This window comes from Heliangelus exortis, chromosome 7, assembly GCF_036169615.1.
Source record: "Heliangelus exortis chromosome 7, bHelExo1.hap1, whole genome shotgun sequence".
NCBI lineage: Eukaryota > Metazoa > Chordata > Aves > Apodiformes > Trochilidae > Heliangelus > Heliangelus exortis.
In genome coordinates, this window is record NC_092428.1 from 30,361,480 (window position 1) to 30,380,121 (window position 18,642).

The 18,642-nt window shown below is 39.1% G+C and overlaps 1 protein-coding gene across 19 annotated transcripts in view; it reads right to left on the bottom strand.

The window, feature by feature from the left end:
* Window positions 1-1,749: 1,749 nt before the first annotated feature.
* FGFR2 (fibroblast growth factor receptor 2) overlaps window positions 1,750-18,642 on the bottom strand; it is an 85,455-nt gene continuing 68,562 nt past the window's right edge. For 7 of the 19 annotated variants that reach the window (XM_071749561.1, XM_071749572.1, XM_071749574.1 and 4 more), the window contains 8 exons: window positions 16,914-17,035; window positions 16,193-16,303; window positions 15,293-15,483; window positions 11,362-11,484; window positions 9,941-10,011; window positions 7,944-8,081; window positions 7,074-7,179; window positions 1,750-3,634 (listed from right to left, as the gene is read on the bottom strand). In XM_071749561.1, coding sequence (XP_071605662.1) covers window positions 3,470-3,634; window positions 7,074-7,179; window positions 7,944-8,081; window positions 9,941-10,011; window positions 11,362-11,484; window positions 15,293-15,483; window positions 16,193-16,303; window positions 16,914-17,035 — 1,027 coding nt within the window. In that variant the 3' untranslated portion in view covers window positions 1,750-3,469. Of the gene's footprint in view, window positions 3,635-5,699; window positions 5,899-7,073; window positions 7,180-7,943; window positions 8,082-9,940; window positions 10,012-11,361; window positions 11,485-15,292; window positions 15,484-16,192; window positions 16,304-16,913; window positions 17,036-18,642 lie in introns of those variants that run through there. The other 12 variants (XM_071749564.1, XM_071749562.1, XM_071749563.1 and 9 more) reach the window with 3 other exon arrangements.

An 18,642-nucleotide genomic window follows, 5' to 3' on the forward strand; every position in this document is an offset into this window, starting at 1 on the left:
GGCTTTGTGATGCTTTTTTCTCAAGGGGCAGACAAGAAAATGACTACATTTTGTACACAGCTTTGCTCACATGACTTACAGAAATAAAACCATAAATTCTCTTTTGACAAATCTCAATCTCAGATCCCAGCTCAACTCTTGCTTTTTGTAAAAGCATAACCAATAAAATATCAAATATGAAATCAACAGAAAAAAGTGAGAAAACAGAAACTACCTTATCTGATGTATATATCCCATGGTACTTGCTATATTGTACTAAAAAGGGGGGGGGGAAAAAAGCCAGAGCAGGCAAAAGGAACTTGTTAATGAGCCTGAGCAACAACAAACCTGGTTTCTCCAGCCAGAACATCTCACAGATTATGAAGAATGGATTTGAATCAATACTTAAATGGAGGGACAAGAAATAATTGGGTGCTGCAGGAAACTGATGATACCCATAATATAATCCCCATTATCCACATCAATATGAATTCATTTCCTGACATAACACTACTCTTCATTATTGCTTGTGTTATTCATACCACCTTAATTTTTAAGATTACGTAGCAATTCAGATTCCTACCTCCTTCTTCTCATGAACGAGCCAAAGGTAGGAATAGAAATAAATAATATATTGCCTTTGAAGAAATTTCAATACAAGCTTGTATTTTCTGCTCTCTAGTTTCCTCTTGCAACTCCACATACAGAGGACACTCAGCTTCCCCCCCAGAAATTGAGTTTGTAAAATTGTATTTTAGGGCTAAGGTGAAAATCTAAATCTTTGAGCACTAAACCAAAAAACCATCAAAGAAAAAGGAATATACTGTTGAAAATTAAATCAGGGTAACCAAATAAGCTTACATTATTTAATGGTTCCTTTCCATCAGGTTTCTGAGTGTTCACATACTATTTTAAAAGGATGACAGAGTAGTAAAGATGCCTTTAAATTTATTTCTATATAAACCAAACAAGATTTGAGCTCTTCCACTACCCTTTATAAGAATCTTAGAAGCAGACCTGCGTCATGAAGAAGTTTGTGGTTTCTATCAGACAGTAGCTACCATTGCTGTTAATAGTAAAGAGAATTGTTATATTTTAGTACAGCCAGGGGGAATTTTTCAATCAGATAATTCTTTTGGAAAATGGCAGTTTTTAACAGACAACTTTTTTAGAAAGTTTCTTGGGATGGTATGGGATTTCTGGTCAAAGTAGAAAGAGACAAAAAGAAGCCAAAGCAAAGTTTGGTGTCTGCAACACTTCTACAGATTCAGTAATTCTTTTCTGGATAGCCTGAAACCTTATATTGCATAAAGTTCTGTCTGAAGCACTAAGCTATTCTGGTTTCTCTTCCTTCTGTTTTCAAGTAAAAAAGCCACAAAACTTTTCTTTCTACTCTTCCCAACTGCTACTATTTTTTGTAAAATCTCCCTTACAAATGATCCCAAACCCTCTCCAGAATGATTTAGTAACCCCACTAATTAGGAGGACTAAAGCCTGACTAAATAAAGGGAATATATTTCATGTCTACATGATGAATACTTCAAACCATTTTCCATCAAATAGGGCCCCAGAAACACCAAAGACTGTACTTATGTTTACTGAAATAACCCAGGTTATGCATGAGCAGACATTTAATAATACAGGCGAAAAAGCATTTTTCCTGCAAGAACTGCTTTGTGATACAGGATCTATGACAAAGGCAAAATGAAGTATTCCTGGATGTGTTCCATCACTTGATGCTCAGGAAACCATTTTGGGTGACACAAAGGATTAGGAAAAATAAGCTGCATGAAATTTATTTTGTAGTTTGAGCATTAATATCTGTAGAAACATTTTATTGTCAGTACAAAAGTTAACAGATTTTAATACTTCTTTTACCCATTTATTTTTTCTTTTTTTTTTTTAAAAAACAAACAAACAAAAAACCAACCAAAACAAAAAACCAACCCCAAAACACCAAAAACACCACCACATAAAACAGTTTAGTTTGCATTCATATTGCATGGCCGTATCAGTGTGAATGTTCTGAAAGAAAAAGCACAAGAATTCCATAAACAAAGATACAGACAACAGTGATGTTTTAGCAGAGGCCAGTGCTGTACCTACTGGTATGGAATGGATCAGAAGGAAAGACTGGAGTCAGCATGAATTAATCCCTTAAAAGATGCTGATATTCCTATGGCAAATTCTCATTATAAACAACTTCTCTCTTTTTAACTTAAGTTACAATAGAGGGATAGTCTAAAAGGCAAAAAGATCCAGGCCAAAAAACCTGGAACCTATTATCCCAACTCAGGGAAGATCTTCAGAGTTAAGTTGATGCATGTGCAACTCAGGATAGAAGCTCAGCTCCTTTTAGAGCAGTCTGTTCTGCTATGGTTATAGACAAATTCATGTCTTTCCTTTATTTAAGAACCCTCTTTAAAACTTTCTCTTTTTTTTTTTTTTTTTCCTTTTTTTTTTTTTCTTTTTTTTTTGGTTTGTGTAATGATTCTGGTTTTTGCCCATGGGAAACCTTGCTAAGGAGTTAAATTGTTAAAGTGACAGGTACTGAGAATAAAAGACTCTTGTTAAAGGATTTGGTTTTGAGAAGAACAATCATCTGACACTGCAGTTTTTAAACACAAATAAATCAAAAGTTTAATTCCTCCAAATTAGTTATATACTGTAAATATTTTTTTTTTAAAAAAAAAAAAAAGAGAGATCTGAAAACTAGTAAAGTCTGAGCAATACACCTACTAGTTCTCTGTGCTGCCTGCATAGAAATGCCATTTAAATTAGAAAAACACAACAATCCTATAAACGATTAACTGTTTTGTACATTACCAATTAGTTAATAAATTAACGATATACCATTTTCCCTGAAAGCAAAGTATTTTCCACCTCTGGATGGTGAAAATTAAGAAATTCTGTGTAAGAACAGCATTTAGCAAATAGCTGTTAAAAAAGAGACTAATTTGCTAGGTGGATTGGGACATCCATTTTTTAAATCAATACAAAAAATAATTCATTGTAAATATATAATATATATATTTATACATATTTTGAATATATTTACATACATCCAGCACCTATATACTGCATTTGTGCTCTGTAAATGTGTGCCAACATATATTTTCTCCAAATATTACAAAATAAACAAGAAAGGCAGACCCAGAGTTTGCCTCAAGTCCAACTGGTCCATTGTACAAACCAAGTCTGTTGCAGCTTACAGGAAGCCAGAAAAGTGATGGCAGTGGGTATCTAGACACAGCTCATAAACATTCTTCTTTGTTGGGAATATTTAAAAGATGCAAATATGAGATTTTTTTTTTTAATGTCTACTTTCCTCCAAGTTTTCTGTGGTTTGTTTTTTTTTTCCTTTTTTTTTTTTTTTTTTCTTTCCATATATCATATGTACAAGCAGAAACATTAAGGTCCTGGAGAAAAGATTTTGTTTTGTATATGGTAGGTAGCTTGATGTCTCTCTATTCCTCTGTCTGGTTTCTTTTCATGTTTTAACACTTCCATTCATGTGTTGGTACTTGGGAAGGCAAGGTTCATAAGGCATTGGATCAGGAGAAAAAACAGAGTCATCACCCGAAGAACACGAACTCCTCGTGTCAGGGTAACTAGGTGAATATTGTTCAAGAGGTCCACTGAGGTCCAAATACTCCTATGACAAGAAATAAATTGCATTTTTAGACAGTGAGTAAAAACTGATAACAACATTACTGCTGCTCTGACTTGGCTTGATTACATAGTGGGTAAAAGTACAGCTTATAACTGACACATTCAACACAATTGCATTCAAAACTGGCTGTTGCTTAAATATCTCATAAAAAAAAAAAAGGAGTTTGAATAAAGAAAAAAACCAAACCAATAATGTGGTACTTTCCTGAAGTCCAACATCACCAGCATTAGCTGCATCACTTGCAATAAACATGCCAACCACATCAAAAGACTTTTCACTCACAATGATAAAAATGAAATTTCATCCTAAATAGAACAATTTTTCTTTAGCACATGGTAATGATTTGGAGCGGGAAAGACCCTTCCAACTTCATATTCCCTCGGTCAGTTTGAATATCTGTTTTATATACTGTGATATTAAAGCTGAGTTTAAACATCCAGTGGCATATGTGCGAAAAAGAACTGAAAGGAAAACAAAATTAAGTTCACCAGACTGGGGTTTTTTTACTCCATATTCATAGGGGTGGGTGTGTGTGTACCAGAGTAGCCATGACCAAAGCAGTCATTAAAAAAGGAAATAGTATCTGCTGAATCCAAGTTTGGGGTTAAGGCTCTTTTTTGCTAGAAACAACAGTTTTGGCAAGAGAAGAAAGTTATTTTTCCCCTTGAAAAGTTCCTTCTCTTTCAACTTCTAAAGGCAGCTGCATTCATTTAAATGCAATCTCTTCATTTGCTAAACCACAAGTTATGATCATACAGACAAGAAAAATCTTCCACTTCACTCAGTATTTTTATGCTGCTGTGCTTAGGTTTGGGGTAATTTAGTTCTTGATTTTAACTCAGAAATTTGGCCATTAGCCTACTATAGCTTTAAAATGGTCACCAATTTAATGGAGAGGGGGAGTTTGAGTTTTAAAATGCTGACAAATACATTAGGCAGGAAAAGAAGACAGTTTGGATCTAGGGTTCCGGTCTATCTTGCTACCTAGGCTTTCAGAAGGTACACGAGGACCATCTTGATACATTTTTACATATTAGCAAACTGGCCCTATGTGGGCAGAAATAACCAAGCACTTCCTGGACAGACAGAAGACAAAATTATTCCAGTAGTCAAAGAAACTGGGATTTCTCTTAGGAGAGAAATGGCTTGATGTGATCCAGTCATAAATTCACTATTGAAAGCAGGAGCCTTATCCACTCCCCCAGCCTCCTTATCCAACAGCAAGGGCCAGAGTTAAATACAGGGGGATAAGAAGTTTCCAGTATCAATGATTCCTTACTGTCCCAGCAAATTTTTGAGTTGCTGGATCAACAGTGTCATTTAGGGAGTGAAGGGAGAGTGCCACTGTGGAGAGGACAAACAGATTTAATGTCAAGCTGATGGGCAAACGACCTGAACAAACTCTGCAGATGACACAAAATCAGAGTTCTCAAAAGCACAAGTTATAGAAGAAAATGGGACACACAGGAGTTCTCAGGAGACACTGAATGAGAACTTGAAGACTTTTCAGGAGCAGAAAATGTGCTGTAAAGACAAAATAATTTGCTTTCTATGTCTAGGGTAAATAGGACAAAAGCAATATTTTATGGTGAAAGATTAGAGATTAGGAAAAACTTTCAAGAAGACAGGCTGATGAAACAAAGCAACAGACTGTCAAGGGGTGATGCATAAACACAGCAGTGGAGATCTTTAAGGACAAGTTACACAAACATCTGTCAGGAATGACAAACGTACCATGGATCCTGCTGCAGGCCCATCAAATGCACTGGATGTGTTCCTGAGCTTTTTCCTGTTATTTTTCCTATGGTTCTAGTCTAAAGTAATTTACATAACTCTAAAGGCCTTTCCAGGTTACCTCTGAGATCATTCCAGGTCCATGAGCAGTATAGAATTGGGAAGGCAAGGTGGTTAAACACGCACAAAACAGAGCAAGATCCTTTCCCAGGCTCAGAATTGCAGCCCAGAACCTCCCTTTGGAATTTCCAAATGTGTATCCCAGCCACCCAATACTCAGTGGTGGCAGCCAGCCCACCTCCAACCAGTCTTATGAAATCATAATATATAAATTAGGCAGGAAAAGCCACAGTCACTACTTGATGAAGGGAAAATGGCAAGGACAGGCAGAGCTGTGTTACTGACTCCATGGGGAGCACAGCATCATCTTGCTTCAACTTTGAGCTATCCCTGAAGATGACCCTTCTTAGACCAAAGCTTCCACAACAGAATCCAGACACATCCAGATACTGCTACCAAAGCCAAAAATCTTTTTTAACCTACTGGGCAAATGATGATCCTAAAAAATATCATCTCTCTACCCAGGTTCTCCTGTCATCTCTATTGTATATGACCTTCCCAATACTGCTTAATAATCAATTTTTTTTATTTCTCCAACAATTCTTAAAAATTATGAAGTCATGTTGAAGGTCAAAACAAAGCAATCCAAATCTTTTTTCTTATCTCCCTTTTGTAAGGATCCACTTATAATAATAAACCCACTTATAATAATAAACCTTATAAACCCATTTTGAAATAGTCAAAACAAAATGTTACAACTTTCCTCTGTGAGGGTTGTCTTTTTTCCCCCCTTCCCGTTATGCATATAATTTCTCAGATATAATAAAAATTTATAAAATATATCTATGACACCAAGCATTTTTCTCTCAGAAGTCTCCACCTAAAGAATCAACATTTCCACCACTTGTGATCTTTGTATCAAAGCTGCATGTGACTGAGTGATGAGCAGAGCGATTCCTGGGTGAATACCCTGATCAGTGTGTTTCTTGCTAAAACTAATAATATCTCAGACCTCTGAAAGAATGCTCTTCAAATAAAACCACTTTTTTGCATTCATACATCCCAACCCAAAGCAGTGCTAGGCAGGACCTTTGGATAATTGGATGGCTGTTCAAACGTTCCCCATGGGTCCTCATTCCCTCCACAGAGAGCTATTTCAGTGAACCTAATTCACTCTCAGACTTATAATCTAAGATCTACCATTGACAATTCCTCCTCTCCTGACCTAGATATCATGGCTGGGAATCAAACAGAGTTGATAAATGAAAAACGCCGTGAACTCTACATCCCTCCCTCACACAAAATCTGTGTTGAACTATAAACATTGCCTCTCAACCTGCCATGGGTAGTGCCTCCATGCTGCAAACAACAGTAGAGGCAATGAGAAATAAACAAAAACACCCTAAAAGATGTGTGTCTGTATAGTTACATAAATGAAGAATAATGGCAAGAAACCAAGAATTTCATAGGATACATAGTTTAGCTGTGTGTAACCTCAGAGGACAACAATAAACAACCCAAGAAGAGGACTTGAGCAAGATTTTATAATTGAATAAATTCCATCTGTCTCCTGATCTGGTTGGTGTTCTGGAGGGAAGCTGCTTATGGAGAGGCACAATTTACCTACCTCATTAGTTGTGAGAGTGAGAATCCGATCCAAGTCTTCTACCAACTGTTTAAAAGTTGGTCTCTGGGAAGGCACAGCATGCCAGCAATCTCTCATCATCATATAGCTGTAAGAAATACACATTTTCTTGGCTTAATTAAAAGCACGCGTCCTTCTTGCAAACCTTTCCATAGACAGTGTTCTTCATCACAAGTTCAGCAGCAAACACCCCCAGCCCTACATGTGGAGTACTAATGTTCCAAAAAATCCGAGATTTCTACTCCTCTATCTCTCCTAAACTACCTTTTTGTGGACTCTGCAGTCTTCTGTCCCAGGAATTTCAATGGTATTAAATTACACACGCTTAAATATTTGTGTGCTAGACTGTGGTCTTTGTGAAGTGAAGAAATTAAAATGGGAAAAAAATATTAAAAATGGTTAAGGGCTACACTAGAATATCAGAAAAGGGAAATACTCTTCCCTTATCACCAAGGGGTAATGCTGTGGTAATGCAGGAATTCTCAGATATATTTTGTTTGCACAAAATGCTGTACACTGATTAGTGGTATGTGTATCAAGTAGGAATTTTCATGTTAATGAGATTAAAATACAACAAACATAAGTATAAAGACACTGACAAAGACTGGCTTGTAGATGATCTCTCCCCAGTGGGATCACGGCAGGGTTTATAAAAAAGCATTCTCTGCCAAACGTTTCCTGAAGATCTTGTAATATCTTTTTCTTTACACACACACACACACACACACATCCACCCACAATTTTAGAGTCAAGCAATTCTAAAAATCTTTGATTCTGCCAGGCATAGCATTAACCAGGTGAATTCAGCAGTTTGTGCCCTTCAGTCCTGGTACATCAAAGGAGGAACCTTACAGTTCATTCGTGCAGTTGGCAGGTTTATCCATTCGGTGCCCTTCTTTAAGCAGCTTAAAAAGTTCCTCCACTGGGATTCCTGGGTAGGGTGATCCTCCTAACGTGAAGATCTCCCACATTAACACCCCAAATGACCAACTACAAATCAAAGAGAAAACTGTGTTAGTAGATGTGCTTTACTGCTGAAAACAGAGATGTGTCCATGGCAGATGCAATGATTACATTTGCTAAAGCTTGGAATTGATGATCTTAGAGATGTTTTAAAACCAAAATGATTCAATGATTCTAAATTCCTCTTAGGAGATGCTTAAATCAGCATCTGCCTAACTCTGACCACCCTGAGCAGGGCATCAATTTGTGAAGTGCATCAGATGCATGGGCAGCACACAGAGCAGGGAATGACCTGAGCATGATCTCAAACACACTTTTGCCTTTGTCTGATGGGCTCTGAGCACCCAAGTTTCCAGGGCTACTGCAAAGAACTGAATCTTCACAGCTTAACTATTTACAGAGCTCACAGTGGAGCTGAGCTGCAATAAAGTGTCGGGGTATTTTGGAAAAAGCAGACCGTTCAAGACAAAAATATTTTGCATCATTTTTCTCTCTCTTTTATTTACTTATTTGTTTTCTTTTTGTTAGGAAATTAAGGAGGATAGTTTTAAGCCAGTTTTCCTGCCGGGTTGCCACCTCCCTGCTGGCAACCTGGGGCTCTTGGGCAGGTGAACAACAGCCCACAGCTTGCACTGGCTCCCAACTTTCTCTGTAGCTCTCCTAGTTTTGCAGTAGTGTATTTTAGTAAAGTGTATTTTAGTAAGCTGTTTGCACAAACTTAAATTAATATTATTCTTCAGCCATCTTTCAAGCCACCATGGGACCAAGGATCTTCATGTTCCAGTACTGAAAATGTTTTGGCTGCTTAGCAGATCCGATTCTCAGCCCTGAGTCAGTGAAGTACTTTATTTCACATTCACCCAAAGATTTTGCCAAGATGTTATTTTAAAATAAAAGATTGATCCACCCTTAACCTATGTATATAGTTTCCTTTGTAAATAAGATAAAGATGGCAGGAAAAGCGTCAATAAGTGCTTAAGTGGAGGGCATCTTGTGAAGTCCACATAGGTTTAAGAAAGAGGAGATACATCCTATTTTCTCCATGTTGCCCTTTTCTCTTTAACACTGCACTGACTTGCATAACCTTTTACACCTGTGCTGGGAAGCATCCAGCCCTTTACAGTTAGCAGCTTGTCCTGGAGAAATAAAAACCATAAGATCCTCATCTGTACAGCATAAAAAAGTATACATCTACTTTGAGCACAATGCCCACCAGTGCTGTAGCTGGGTTTAGGACACTGTAATAGGAAGCAGAATAAATCCTGAGTGGTTGCATCACCCAGCCACTCTGCACACACATTAAAAGAATTTGAAGTGTCAGAGCCCAGTGATTTCCTACTACATATGAAGTACTGCTGGGAAGCAACAACCCTTCTAAAAATCAGAGAAAACTCTTCCAATATACCCAGCCTACGTTTTATTATACCTAATCTTAGCACAAATTTTTATTAAAAGTTTTCAGGAACTTTATTGCCTTTTTTTTCTCTATTTTCTTTCTCTTTTTTTTTTTTTTTTTTAACCTGAAGGAAGTCCAGACTATGTCAGAAGCCAAGCAAATTAGATAGACTCTTTGTAGCTGCACATCCGTAAATAAGTTCAAGGGGGGAAACTTCCGTACTGACAGAAGGAGGTTAGAATTTTCCACCTTTCATGTGCTTTGAAGCTGGGCAGATTAGTAACAGAGCAATGGTTAGCAGTCTACCATAAAATCCTCACTTTCTAAGGGCAAGTCCTGTTCCATCTATTAATATGTGAAACAGAATGAAAATACTTAAAGGTAAAGGACGACACCAAAGTGCATTTTAAATATTCCAAACTACTACATATATAACCCAAACAAAATCCTTCCTACCCCTAAACCCCCCCGTTCAAATGAAGCCACTTACACATCACTTTGATGGGTGTAAACTCTGTCAAACAGAGCTTCTGGAGCCATCCACTTTACTGGAAGCCGTCCCTGTAAGTTTGGAGGAGAAGGAAGAAAAATTAAAAAGTTAGCGAATTACAGGATGATTTCAAAACTAACTTTTCACAAAGATGAATAAATTTTCAGAGAGCAGCCTGCTAATGCAAACCAAGACATAATTTACCTTTAATTTTTTCAGGGAAAAAATTAGTAAAATGGGCTAAAGTAGGGAGACTGCTAAGAAAAACGGATATAAACACTGAAGATAAAATTAAAAGCATTCAGGGCTCCCCCCAAATTCCCAGACTGCTTACTAAGAAAAGAATAGGATAATCAGAACAAAATTTAAAAGATCATCCCACCATGGATCTTTAAAGATGAAATAATTCAATCAATAATCCCCTGAAAAACAGGCCTGCCTGCAAAAATCAGTAATCACTAAATCCAAACATTTTGCTTTTCTTGTAGCAGCTTTTGCAGTGACCCACACAGTCACAACTGCTTTTGGCTTTAGACACAAAGTCTGCCCTGCTCAGTGCCCAGGAATTGCACTAAATTTGATATAAAGAAGGTTGGATTCCCTCCAGTAGTGATGCATCCACACCTGGTTGCTCTGTCTTTTGGAAGTAGGAAGATATTACCATTAAAATGTCATCAGTCACTCAGTACTTTATGTACATAGAGAAGCCACTTAACATGATTGTTAATTATAATTAATATTTAAAGGCTGTACAACTAAATTAGCTCTGCAAAGTTCCCAGCAAACACAAGTGTAGTTGATCAGGATCTGAGAAGGAGGTGCAAGCTGTTCCAACTAAGTATCAATAACTACATCTGAAACGTTTTATCTTCTTGATTTGGTACAGGTAAAAAACACTGAAACTGTGACAGGGTGGGGAGTAAAACCCCATTTTCCCAATCTCTAGGCCCACTTTGATGCTGCAGCCATCACTTCTATATTACAAGCAAAAGACATAAAGCTGTATGCGGTGGCACCACTTCTAAACAGGAATTTTTTATTATGGTTATTACTAGCACTGTTTGTACAGTGTTTTTCAGGATCCTAGGCTTGCTACAAAAAGCTGGGATGAACTGGAGTATTTCCACTTCTTTCAAATGACTGGAGCCAGGGACCCACAAAAAAATAAAAAAAAAATAAAAAAAAAATATCTTGTACTTCAGCATTTCTAATAAATCATACACTATACAGCCTCTGTGGTTATCTTTTTAAATGTCAATGTAAGAGGGGACAGAAATGCTTATTCCTTAATCCTTGTTTTCTGTCTGAGATGAAAAGTGAGGCTGCTGTACAAGAAACCCATTAAGTCTATAACCATAGTTTTGAAGTGAATCACTGAAAGAAAATCCTTGTTTCCAGAGATAAGAAAACCATCCACTTACATTAGTAGTCTTTTTATAATAATCTATATTGTTGATGTCTCTGGCTAAACCAAAGTCTGCTATTTTCATGACATTATTTTCAGTTACCAAAACATTTCTTGCAGCCAAGTCTCGATGGATACACTGGAAAGAAAAGAAAAAAACCAAAAGCCCAGTGTAATAAAGTGCTGTAAAATTAGATACTTCTTCACCACAACTAAGTATTCTTTACAGATTTGAGCCTAAACCAGGAGGTGGGAAAGCCACACATACACTTGTGAAATATGATTGCAATCCATCTCCTCAGCTGGTGGTGGCAAGTTGAACATATAGCCCTAAGAAGCCTCTTAGAAAAATCTTGTTTATTTAACATTTATATTTTGCTAAGGATGAAATTTTGGGTGGTAACCCCAACTGTGCCAGGGTGTTCATTCCCCACCAGATGTGCCCAGGTACAGGTATTGCAGCACTCACATAACAAAAAGCTCATGAGCAGCATTTGGGAAGTTGCATCTCTTACATTATCACCTCAAGAGTCATAACCTGACAGTCTGGAATCAGTGCAACCATTTTTAATATTAAAGATCTTAATATGAGGTCTATCCACAGTATATAATTTAAAACGAGATGTCTAGGATGTGTGTATCTAGTTCAACCATGAGACTATACCAGTTGAATTAAGAAAAAAAATCAAACAAACCCAGACCTAATGAAACCAGCACAGGGCTGGCCTTTTTGCTTTTTAAACAGCTTTGGTACTGAAACTAAAAATACTATCTCCTCAGAGATTTTTTTCTTTGTGTCAGCATTATCCTGAAAATCTACAATTGATTCTTTACACTAAAAGGATGTTGTGACTGCTCCAGATATTATCCCTGTGCTTAAGCAGCCTTATTAGTGTTGATGGCAGCAGAGACGTGGGAAGAAATATTGCATTTGGGCTCCCCCCAGGATATTCTACTTCTTTTCAAGGTTTATATATATATATATGCATATATATATATATATGTATATTTTGTTATTATTACTATTTTTTTTTCCTCCTCTGTTTTGGATTATTCTTTATGTTGTCCTCTTTCTCTCAGCACATGCACAGACATGCTGGACCATACCACTACAAAAAAAACCTGTACAACAGCCAATTTCTTCCTTGCATTATAACCTGCCCCAGCAATTTTCTAAGATCTCTTATCCTGCATGTGTATAATGAGTGTACAAAGTTTCTGCTCCTCACTGGGTTAGTCATGGGGAACTGCCAGGAAAATCCTGCTCCAGCAATGCCTTCCCATGCAGAGGACGAGGCAACTTCCCATGCTTTAGGCATCAAATCAGACCTCTAATCCAGCTTCAGAAATGCTTCCCTGTCCCTCTTCTCTAACCCTACAAGAGCATCCTCTGAGACACCAGAAACTCAGTTCAGTTGCCCAAACAGAACTATACATTACTGTCAGAGGTGCCATGTGATACTCAAAGTATTTTGATGAGACCTGGAGCACTACGCTCAGTTTTGGTCCCTGCTGTACAAAAAGGATGCAGACAGGATGGAGAGAGTCCAGAGAAGAGCCACCAAGATGTTCAGAGGACTGGAGCACCTCCCATATGAAGAGAGGCTGAGAAAACTGGGTCTGTTCAGAAGGCTTAGGGGAGACCTTATTATGACCTTCCAGTACCTAAAGAGGGGCTACAAAGAAGATGGAGACTTCCTGTTCACCAGGAGTCCCATGGACAAGACAAGGGCAATGGGCAAAAGTTGCTCCTGGAAAGATTCTGACTGAACAGAGGAAAATTTTTCCACTGTGAGGACAGACACTGGAATGGTCTCCCAGGGGCAGTGACGGATTCCCCCACCTGGGAAAGTTTTAAGTCTCATCTCAACAGGGTGCTGAGACATCTCAATAATATTAGAAGGGTTGGACCAGATGAACCTTGAGATCCCTTCCAACCTGACATTCTATGATTCTCTGAGACTACCAGTTTTACAACTGAGACTCTTCATTTCTTTAAAATGGTCCCATTATTGATTTACATAGCTGAGAGGAGCCAGCCCTCCAACCCCAATGATTTGCTGTCTCTTTGCAATGACCTCGGCCATCCCCTCTCCTGCAGCTTTCTTTGTTGTTCTTGCACAATACTGGAATGATGGAGAAGACACATCAACAGAATTTTAAAAAGCATCCGCCCATCCACCTTAGGAACAACATCCCATTTCCAACATATAATTGCTTGTAAGGCAAAACCTTTTTGTAAGGCAAAAAAGAGGTGCCCCAAAAACTTCTTTAAATATTTTTCTCTATTTTCTTGGTTTTTGGTCTCAATGAGACATTTATTGGATCAAAATAACAAGCACACTGGCCTTCTCACATCTCCTGCATGCTGGCAATCCCGTGAGAAGCCCAGCTCTCTTATTATTCCAGCTCAGTAAATGGATCCCTAAGGGGAAGAAGAACTAGTGAAGTCCAAACAGAAACGGGGGGATATCTGGAGAACCGGAATGCACAGTTTTACTATGTGCAGCCTTTGTTTTCTTTCTGCCTTGTGCAATGCCTCCACACTCTGTCAAGCATCAGCACAGTTTTTGCAAAGGAACTGGATTAAGAATGAAAAGGTTCTGCCATGTGTACACCTCCTTGGCAGTGTCCTGCAGCAGCACTTCAGAGCTTCTCAGGCAGACGCTTGTTCTCAAGATTTGCCAATCAAAAGACTTATTTTTTTTTTTCCTTTCACAAGGGTTCTTTTTTCTTGGGAGGTGGCTCGCTGCCAGGCAAATGGTTCATTAATCTTCAATAGAGATATCCTAAGGTGCTTTACCTAACGCAATGTTCAAGCTTCCTCCATTAGGTGATTTCTGTCTTGGTGTCATGCATGTCTCCCTGTCTACACTACTGCACTGAGGCTATTTCAAAACAAAAGGATAAAAGGAAAATTAGACCTTTTATCCCCTTCTACCTAACCTCTGCAAGTGCAGAAAATCAGTATTAAAAATAAAAAAAATTTTAAAAATTCATTACTCTACACAACTGGAGGTTTACACTCAGCTCTGGTCTTTGGTTAAGCTCCATACTTGGGCATGGAAATAACTGGAAATTGGTCTAAATCCCACTAACCACTCCACACCTTGCAGGATGTGCTTATCATCAATATCTGGTGCTCTGGTTTAGCCACTGAGTCCAAACGTCACTCAGGGTATTCATGATTGCTTGTCCACCAAGCCACATATGCTTACAGAGTTGGTGAAACAGGGCTATTTTTGGTTTCATAACTATAATTTGATCAAATTACTGGCTTAAAAAAGGAAAGAAAAACAAACAAATATGTTTGAAGAAACAAGTGTCTAGGGACAGGATGGGATAAATAAATTCTTTTAACAAGCTGCACTCCTGACAAACATCAGTTTTAAGCAAACTGCCTAATTTAAGTGACTAATTCTCTCCTATTTATTTTTGCCTCCTCCGTTCATAATTTTTACCCTTGCACTTTCTGGTCTTCTGAGCACTGCCTGTTATCATTCTCTACATCCTTTCAGTAAATTAATTTATTTATTTTCCACCCCTACATGAGCTGATTTGGTGGATTTGACTGGAAACAGAAGGCAAATGGTGCCTGCTGCCTCATGGGTGGAGTGTGGCTTGTGTAATCAAGGGTCCACCTGTGCTTCTGAATACAAAGTGCAGATCCAGATGCAATATTTACCTTAAACCATCTGTTACGGGCCTCCTTTTAGCAATGTCATTAAAGAGAGATTAAAAACTTTCAAGTGTACGATTTTTCCCACCAATTTTCCAAAGTACCGATTATGCAACTTGTTTGAGAAAGGCCTTTTTTACCCAGCAAATCCTTGAACTCAAACAAGATGAGAACAAAACTAAACTTAAAAAAAATATAATAATAACAGAAAAGCACCAGATAAATTCGCACCGTGTGCTTTCTGCAGTGTTTTCTGAGTTCTGCTTACTTTTTGGGATGCCAGGTACTCCATGCCTCTTGCCAATTGGTATGTGCATGACACTAAGTCCTTGAATGTCATCTGCTCCTCTGGGACCCTGTTAATATCAAAGGAATATTCCATCCCTGGGGGACGGCGTGCTCGCAGGTACTCCCGCAGGTTTCCTTTGGAAGCATATTCCACTATCACGTACAAGGGACCTTTGGATAAAGAGAACCTTGTGAAAACTGGTGTAAAGTAGAAGGATAACATGCTTTAATATAAAGAAGTTTATCAAATATATCAATTAAATTAATAAATGTGAAATCAGAAAACAGAACTTGAAAGAAAAGTCACAGTCACTGTCCAAAGCTCCATAGCAGGATAGCAGCACAGCTGCAATTAGTGGCTGAAAGTATCTAAAATCCTGACCCCAATACCTATTCTTTCCAGAACATGCCAAGTACTGAAAAGCAACCATTTTCAATCAAAAAAATTGTGAGATATCAAACAAGGGGGAAGTACTTCCTAAAATTTTTTTAATTTGCAGAACTTTAAGCCATTCTGCATCGCTCAATGTGACAATTATTTTTTCATAAAATACCACACTCATTTCAAATTCAGGGGATGCAAGTTGCAATAAAGCAGGACTGAAAATTCACAACAGGCGTGGGAAAAGCCATTGCAAAATGTCCTTTTTTCCTTACATCAAGGGATTAGAGTTTTCATATGATATAGTACCTTTTCGCATATTAAAGCTGGAAGCCTCATGAGAGACAGAAGTTAAAATATTGCTGCTAAGCTGGGGAAGTATCTAAAAATCCCACCATGGCATGACTGCTTCCTTAAAAACTCTTGAATAATTATGGTTACTGAGACTTTTTGAAGACCTGTTGGAAAGTCCTGACTTACTTTCTCTTCCCTACTCACCATCCTGGGTACAGGCTCCAAGGAGATTGATGATATTTTTATGCTTCCCAATCATCTTCATCATCTCCATCTCTGACACCAGGTCAGACAGATCTTTTTCTGTAGCATCATCTGTAGAAGACACAGGTTCAGTTCCTATTTGCTAGCATGCCAACCAGAACTTCACTAGAGCTCACCAGCTGGTGTAAAATATGTGCTCCAAAAGGCAAAATAGGGGTTTTGTTTTCCAGTATACAGTGAATGTCCTAACAAAAAATTGTCACAGCTTCTTTGATGGACTTACCATCTCTTCAGTGTTGTATGTTAAGAGGCAACACAGTAATAAAAGATATAAAAATGGCATTTTTAGCTATCAAACCTTCAGTAACTCCACTTTTCATCCAAAAGAACATTACAATTGAATTTTAAATAAATAGGCACCAACCACCTGGAGCGGATGGGGTAGGATCTACACATGGACAGCCTCTGACATGAACTAAACTAAAAGCAGAGAGTCCCACACCATGCTAATATATCTCCTGGCTCCTAAATACTCAGTGCTCAAGATAAACAGGCTGTCAAGGATGCAGATTTACACCCCAAAATGCTAAAGGCTGAGGTCAGCTATGTGCTCTTTGACCCCCCCCATGATGACAGAGTTCAGATGGCACAAAAGAAACTCTTTTGTGGATAAGTACTGCTGGATCACCCATTCTGATCCCTAACCACCCCATTTTCTTACCTTTCAACATCTTAACTGCCACAGTCACTGCTTCTTTTGGCCTGTCTTTATCAATCCCCACTGCTTCAGCCATGACAACTTGCCCAAAGCAACCTTCTCCCAGGGGTTTACCCAGCGTCAGCCTAGAGGTGTAAACAGGAGGTGAACACACAGCATCTGGTGAGGGGATGCAGCCAGTGAAATTCCAGGGCTAAATATAAAAAGCTTTCAACAACTTGGTGTGGGGTTTATCAGAGGGAACTAATGGGGCTCTGGGTGGGCACTGATTTTCCCGTGTGCTGCACTGTGATTTCTTAGGGATGACACAGAGAGCATCTCATATGGGCAGATAAGTTGCTAAATCCAGTTTTTTAAGCTCTCTCTCTCCTAGAAATAAGAGGCTGGACTCCATGGTAGTGGTGAGACACAGCATGGAAGGGAAGAGCCTTCAAAAAGCATCAGATCATGGCTGGAATTCAGAAGTAGCCAGGCACAGGCAAGCTTTTGCTGTCATTGTAACTTGGCCAGTCATAGTCTTTTTTCACATTAACTGAAGAAAGAAAAGGTTCTCTGTGTGTGCTGCCATGTGGTTGATTTCAGGCAGCCAGTGATTCATGGGGTATTGAGAGCAAGGGGATGTTTTAAATGTTATTAACTCCCACGATGTAATGGCACAGTGCAAAGAGAAAGGGAAATCAAACAGGGTCTCAAGGCAGCTTAATTTTAGCTCAAAATTGCTATCCTTGCCTTCTGTCTGGGGACATGGGATGTGAACATTTGCCTGATGATCTCTTGTGCTGAAGAGACAAGGCAGGGCAGGGACAGCAAGTCATATTTTGGGCACAGACATGGGTAATTAGCACACTCCCTTCACTTGTGGCTAATGAGGTGCCCTGACAGCACCTTGGGGCAGAGGAAGGACGAAGGAGAGAGAGAGGGACATGGAAAGGGGTGGGTGACACACAAATGGTGAAGGTTCAAGAGGAGATCCTGCTGCCAGAGCCTGGGCAAAGGTGCTGACAAAGCTTACAGGCTCCAAATGGCTGCCAGGAGCTGCTTCTCAGGCACCTCCATGGGACAAAGCCCTTGGCAGCAGCATCCCCCACCTGAATTGTCTTCTCCAGTACCATCCCATCCACAGCAAGATCCCTCTTCCCACAGCCTTGTGTGTTCCCCAGTGCTTGGATCCTCTCATGGATGCTTTGTTCATCCACAGCTGGGTCCAGCAGAGGCTGAGGCCACTTTGGTGCCACAAAGTGGGAGAGGAAGAGGAGGAGATGTCTCCTGCCTGAAGCACCCAGGCTCTGTTCAGAGACTGAGGGACACAAACTGCCTTGGAATCATGGTCTGAAGGCAAGAAATCTGCAAAAAAGATCAGTAGGCTATGGAAAATGCATTTTGTGGGGTGTACACCTGGTTGCTCTAGCAGCTGGATGGAGAGATGTCAATGAAGAGAAAAGGAGGTTGACAGGGGATCTTAATCAATGTTTATCAACATCTAAAAGGTGGGCGTCAGGAGGATGGGTCTGGACTCTTCTCCACAGTGCCCAGTGACAGAACAAGAGGTCGTGGACACAAACTGGCACACAAGAGATTTAAATTAAATATGAGAAAATACTTATTAACTCTGAGGCTCACACAACACTGGAATAGATTGAGCAGGGAGCTTGTGGAGTCTCCATCATCCCTGGAGACATTCAAGACCTGCCTGGATGTATTCCTTTTACCCAGCTCTAGGGGATCCTGGTCT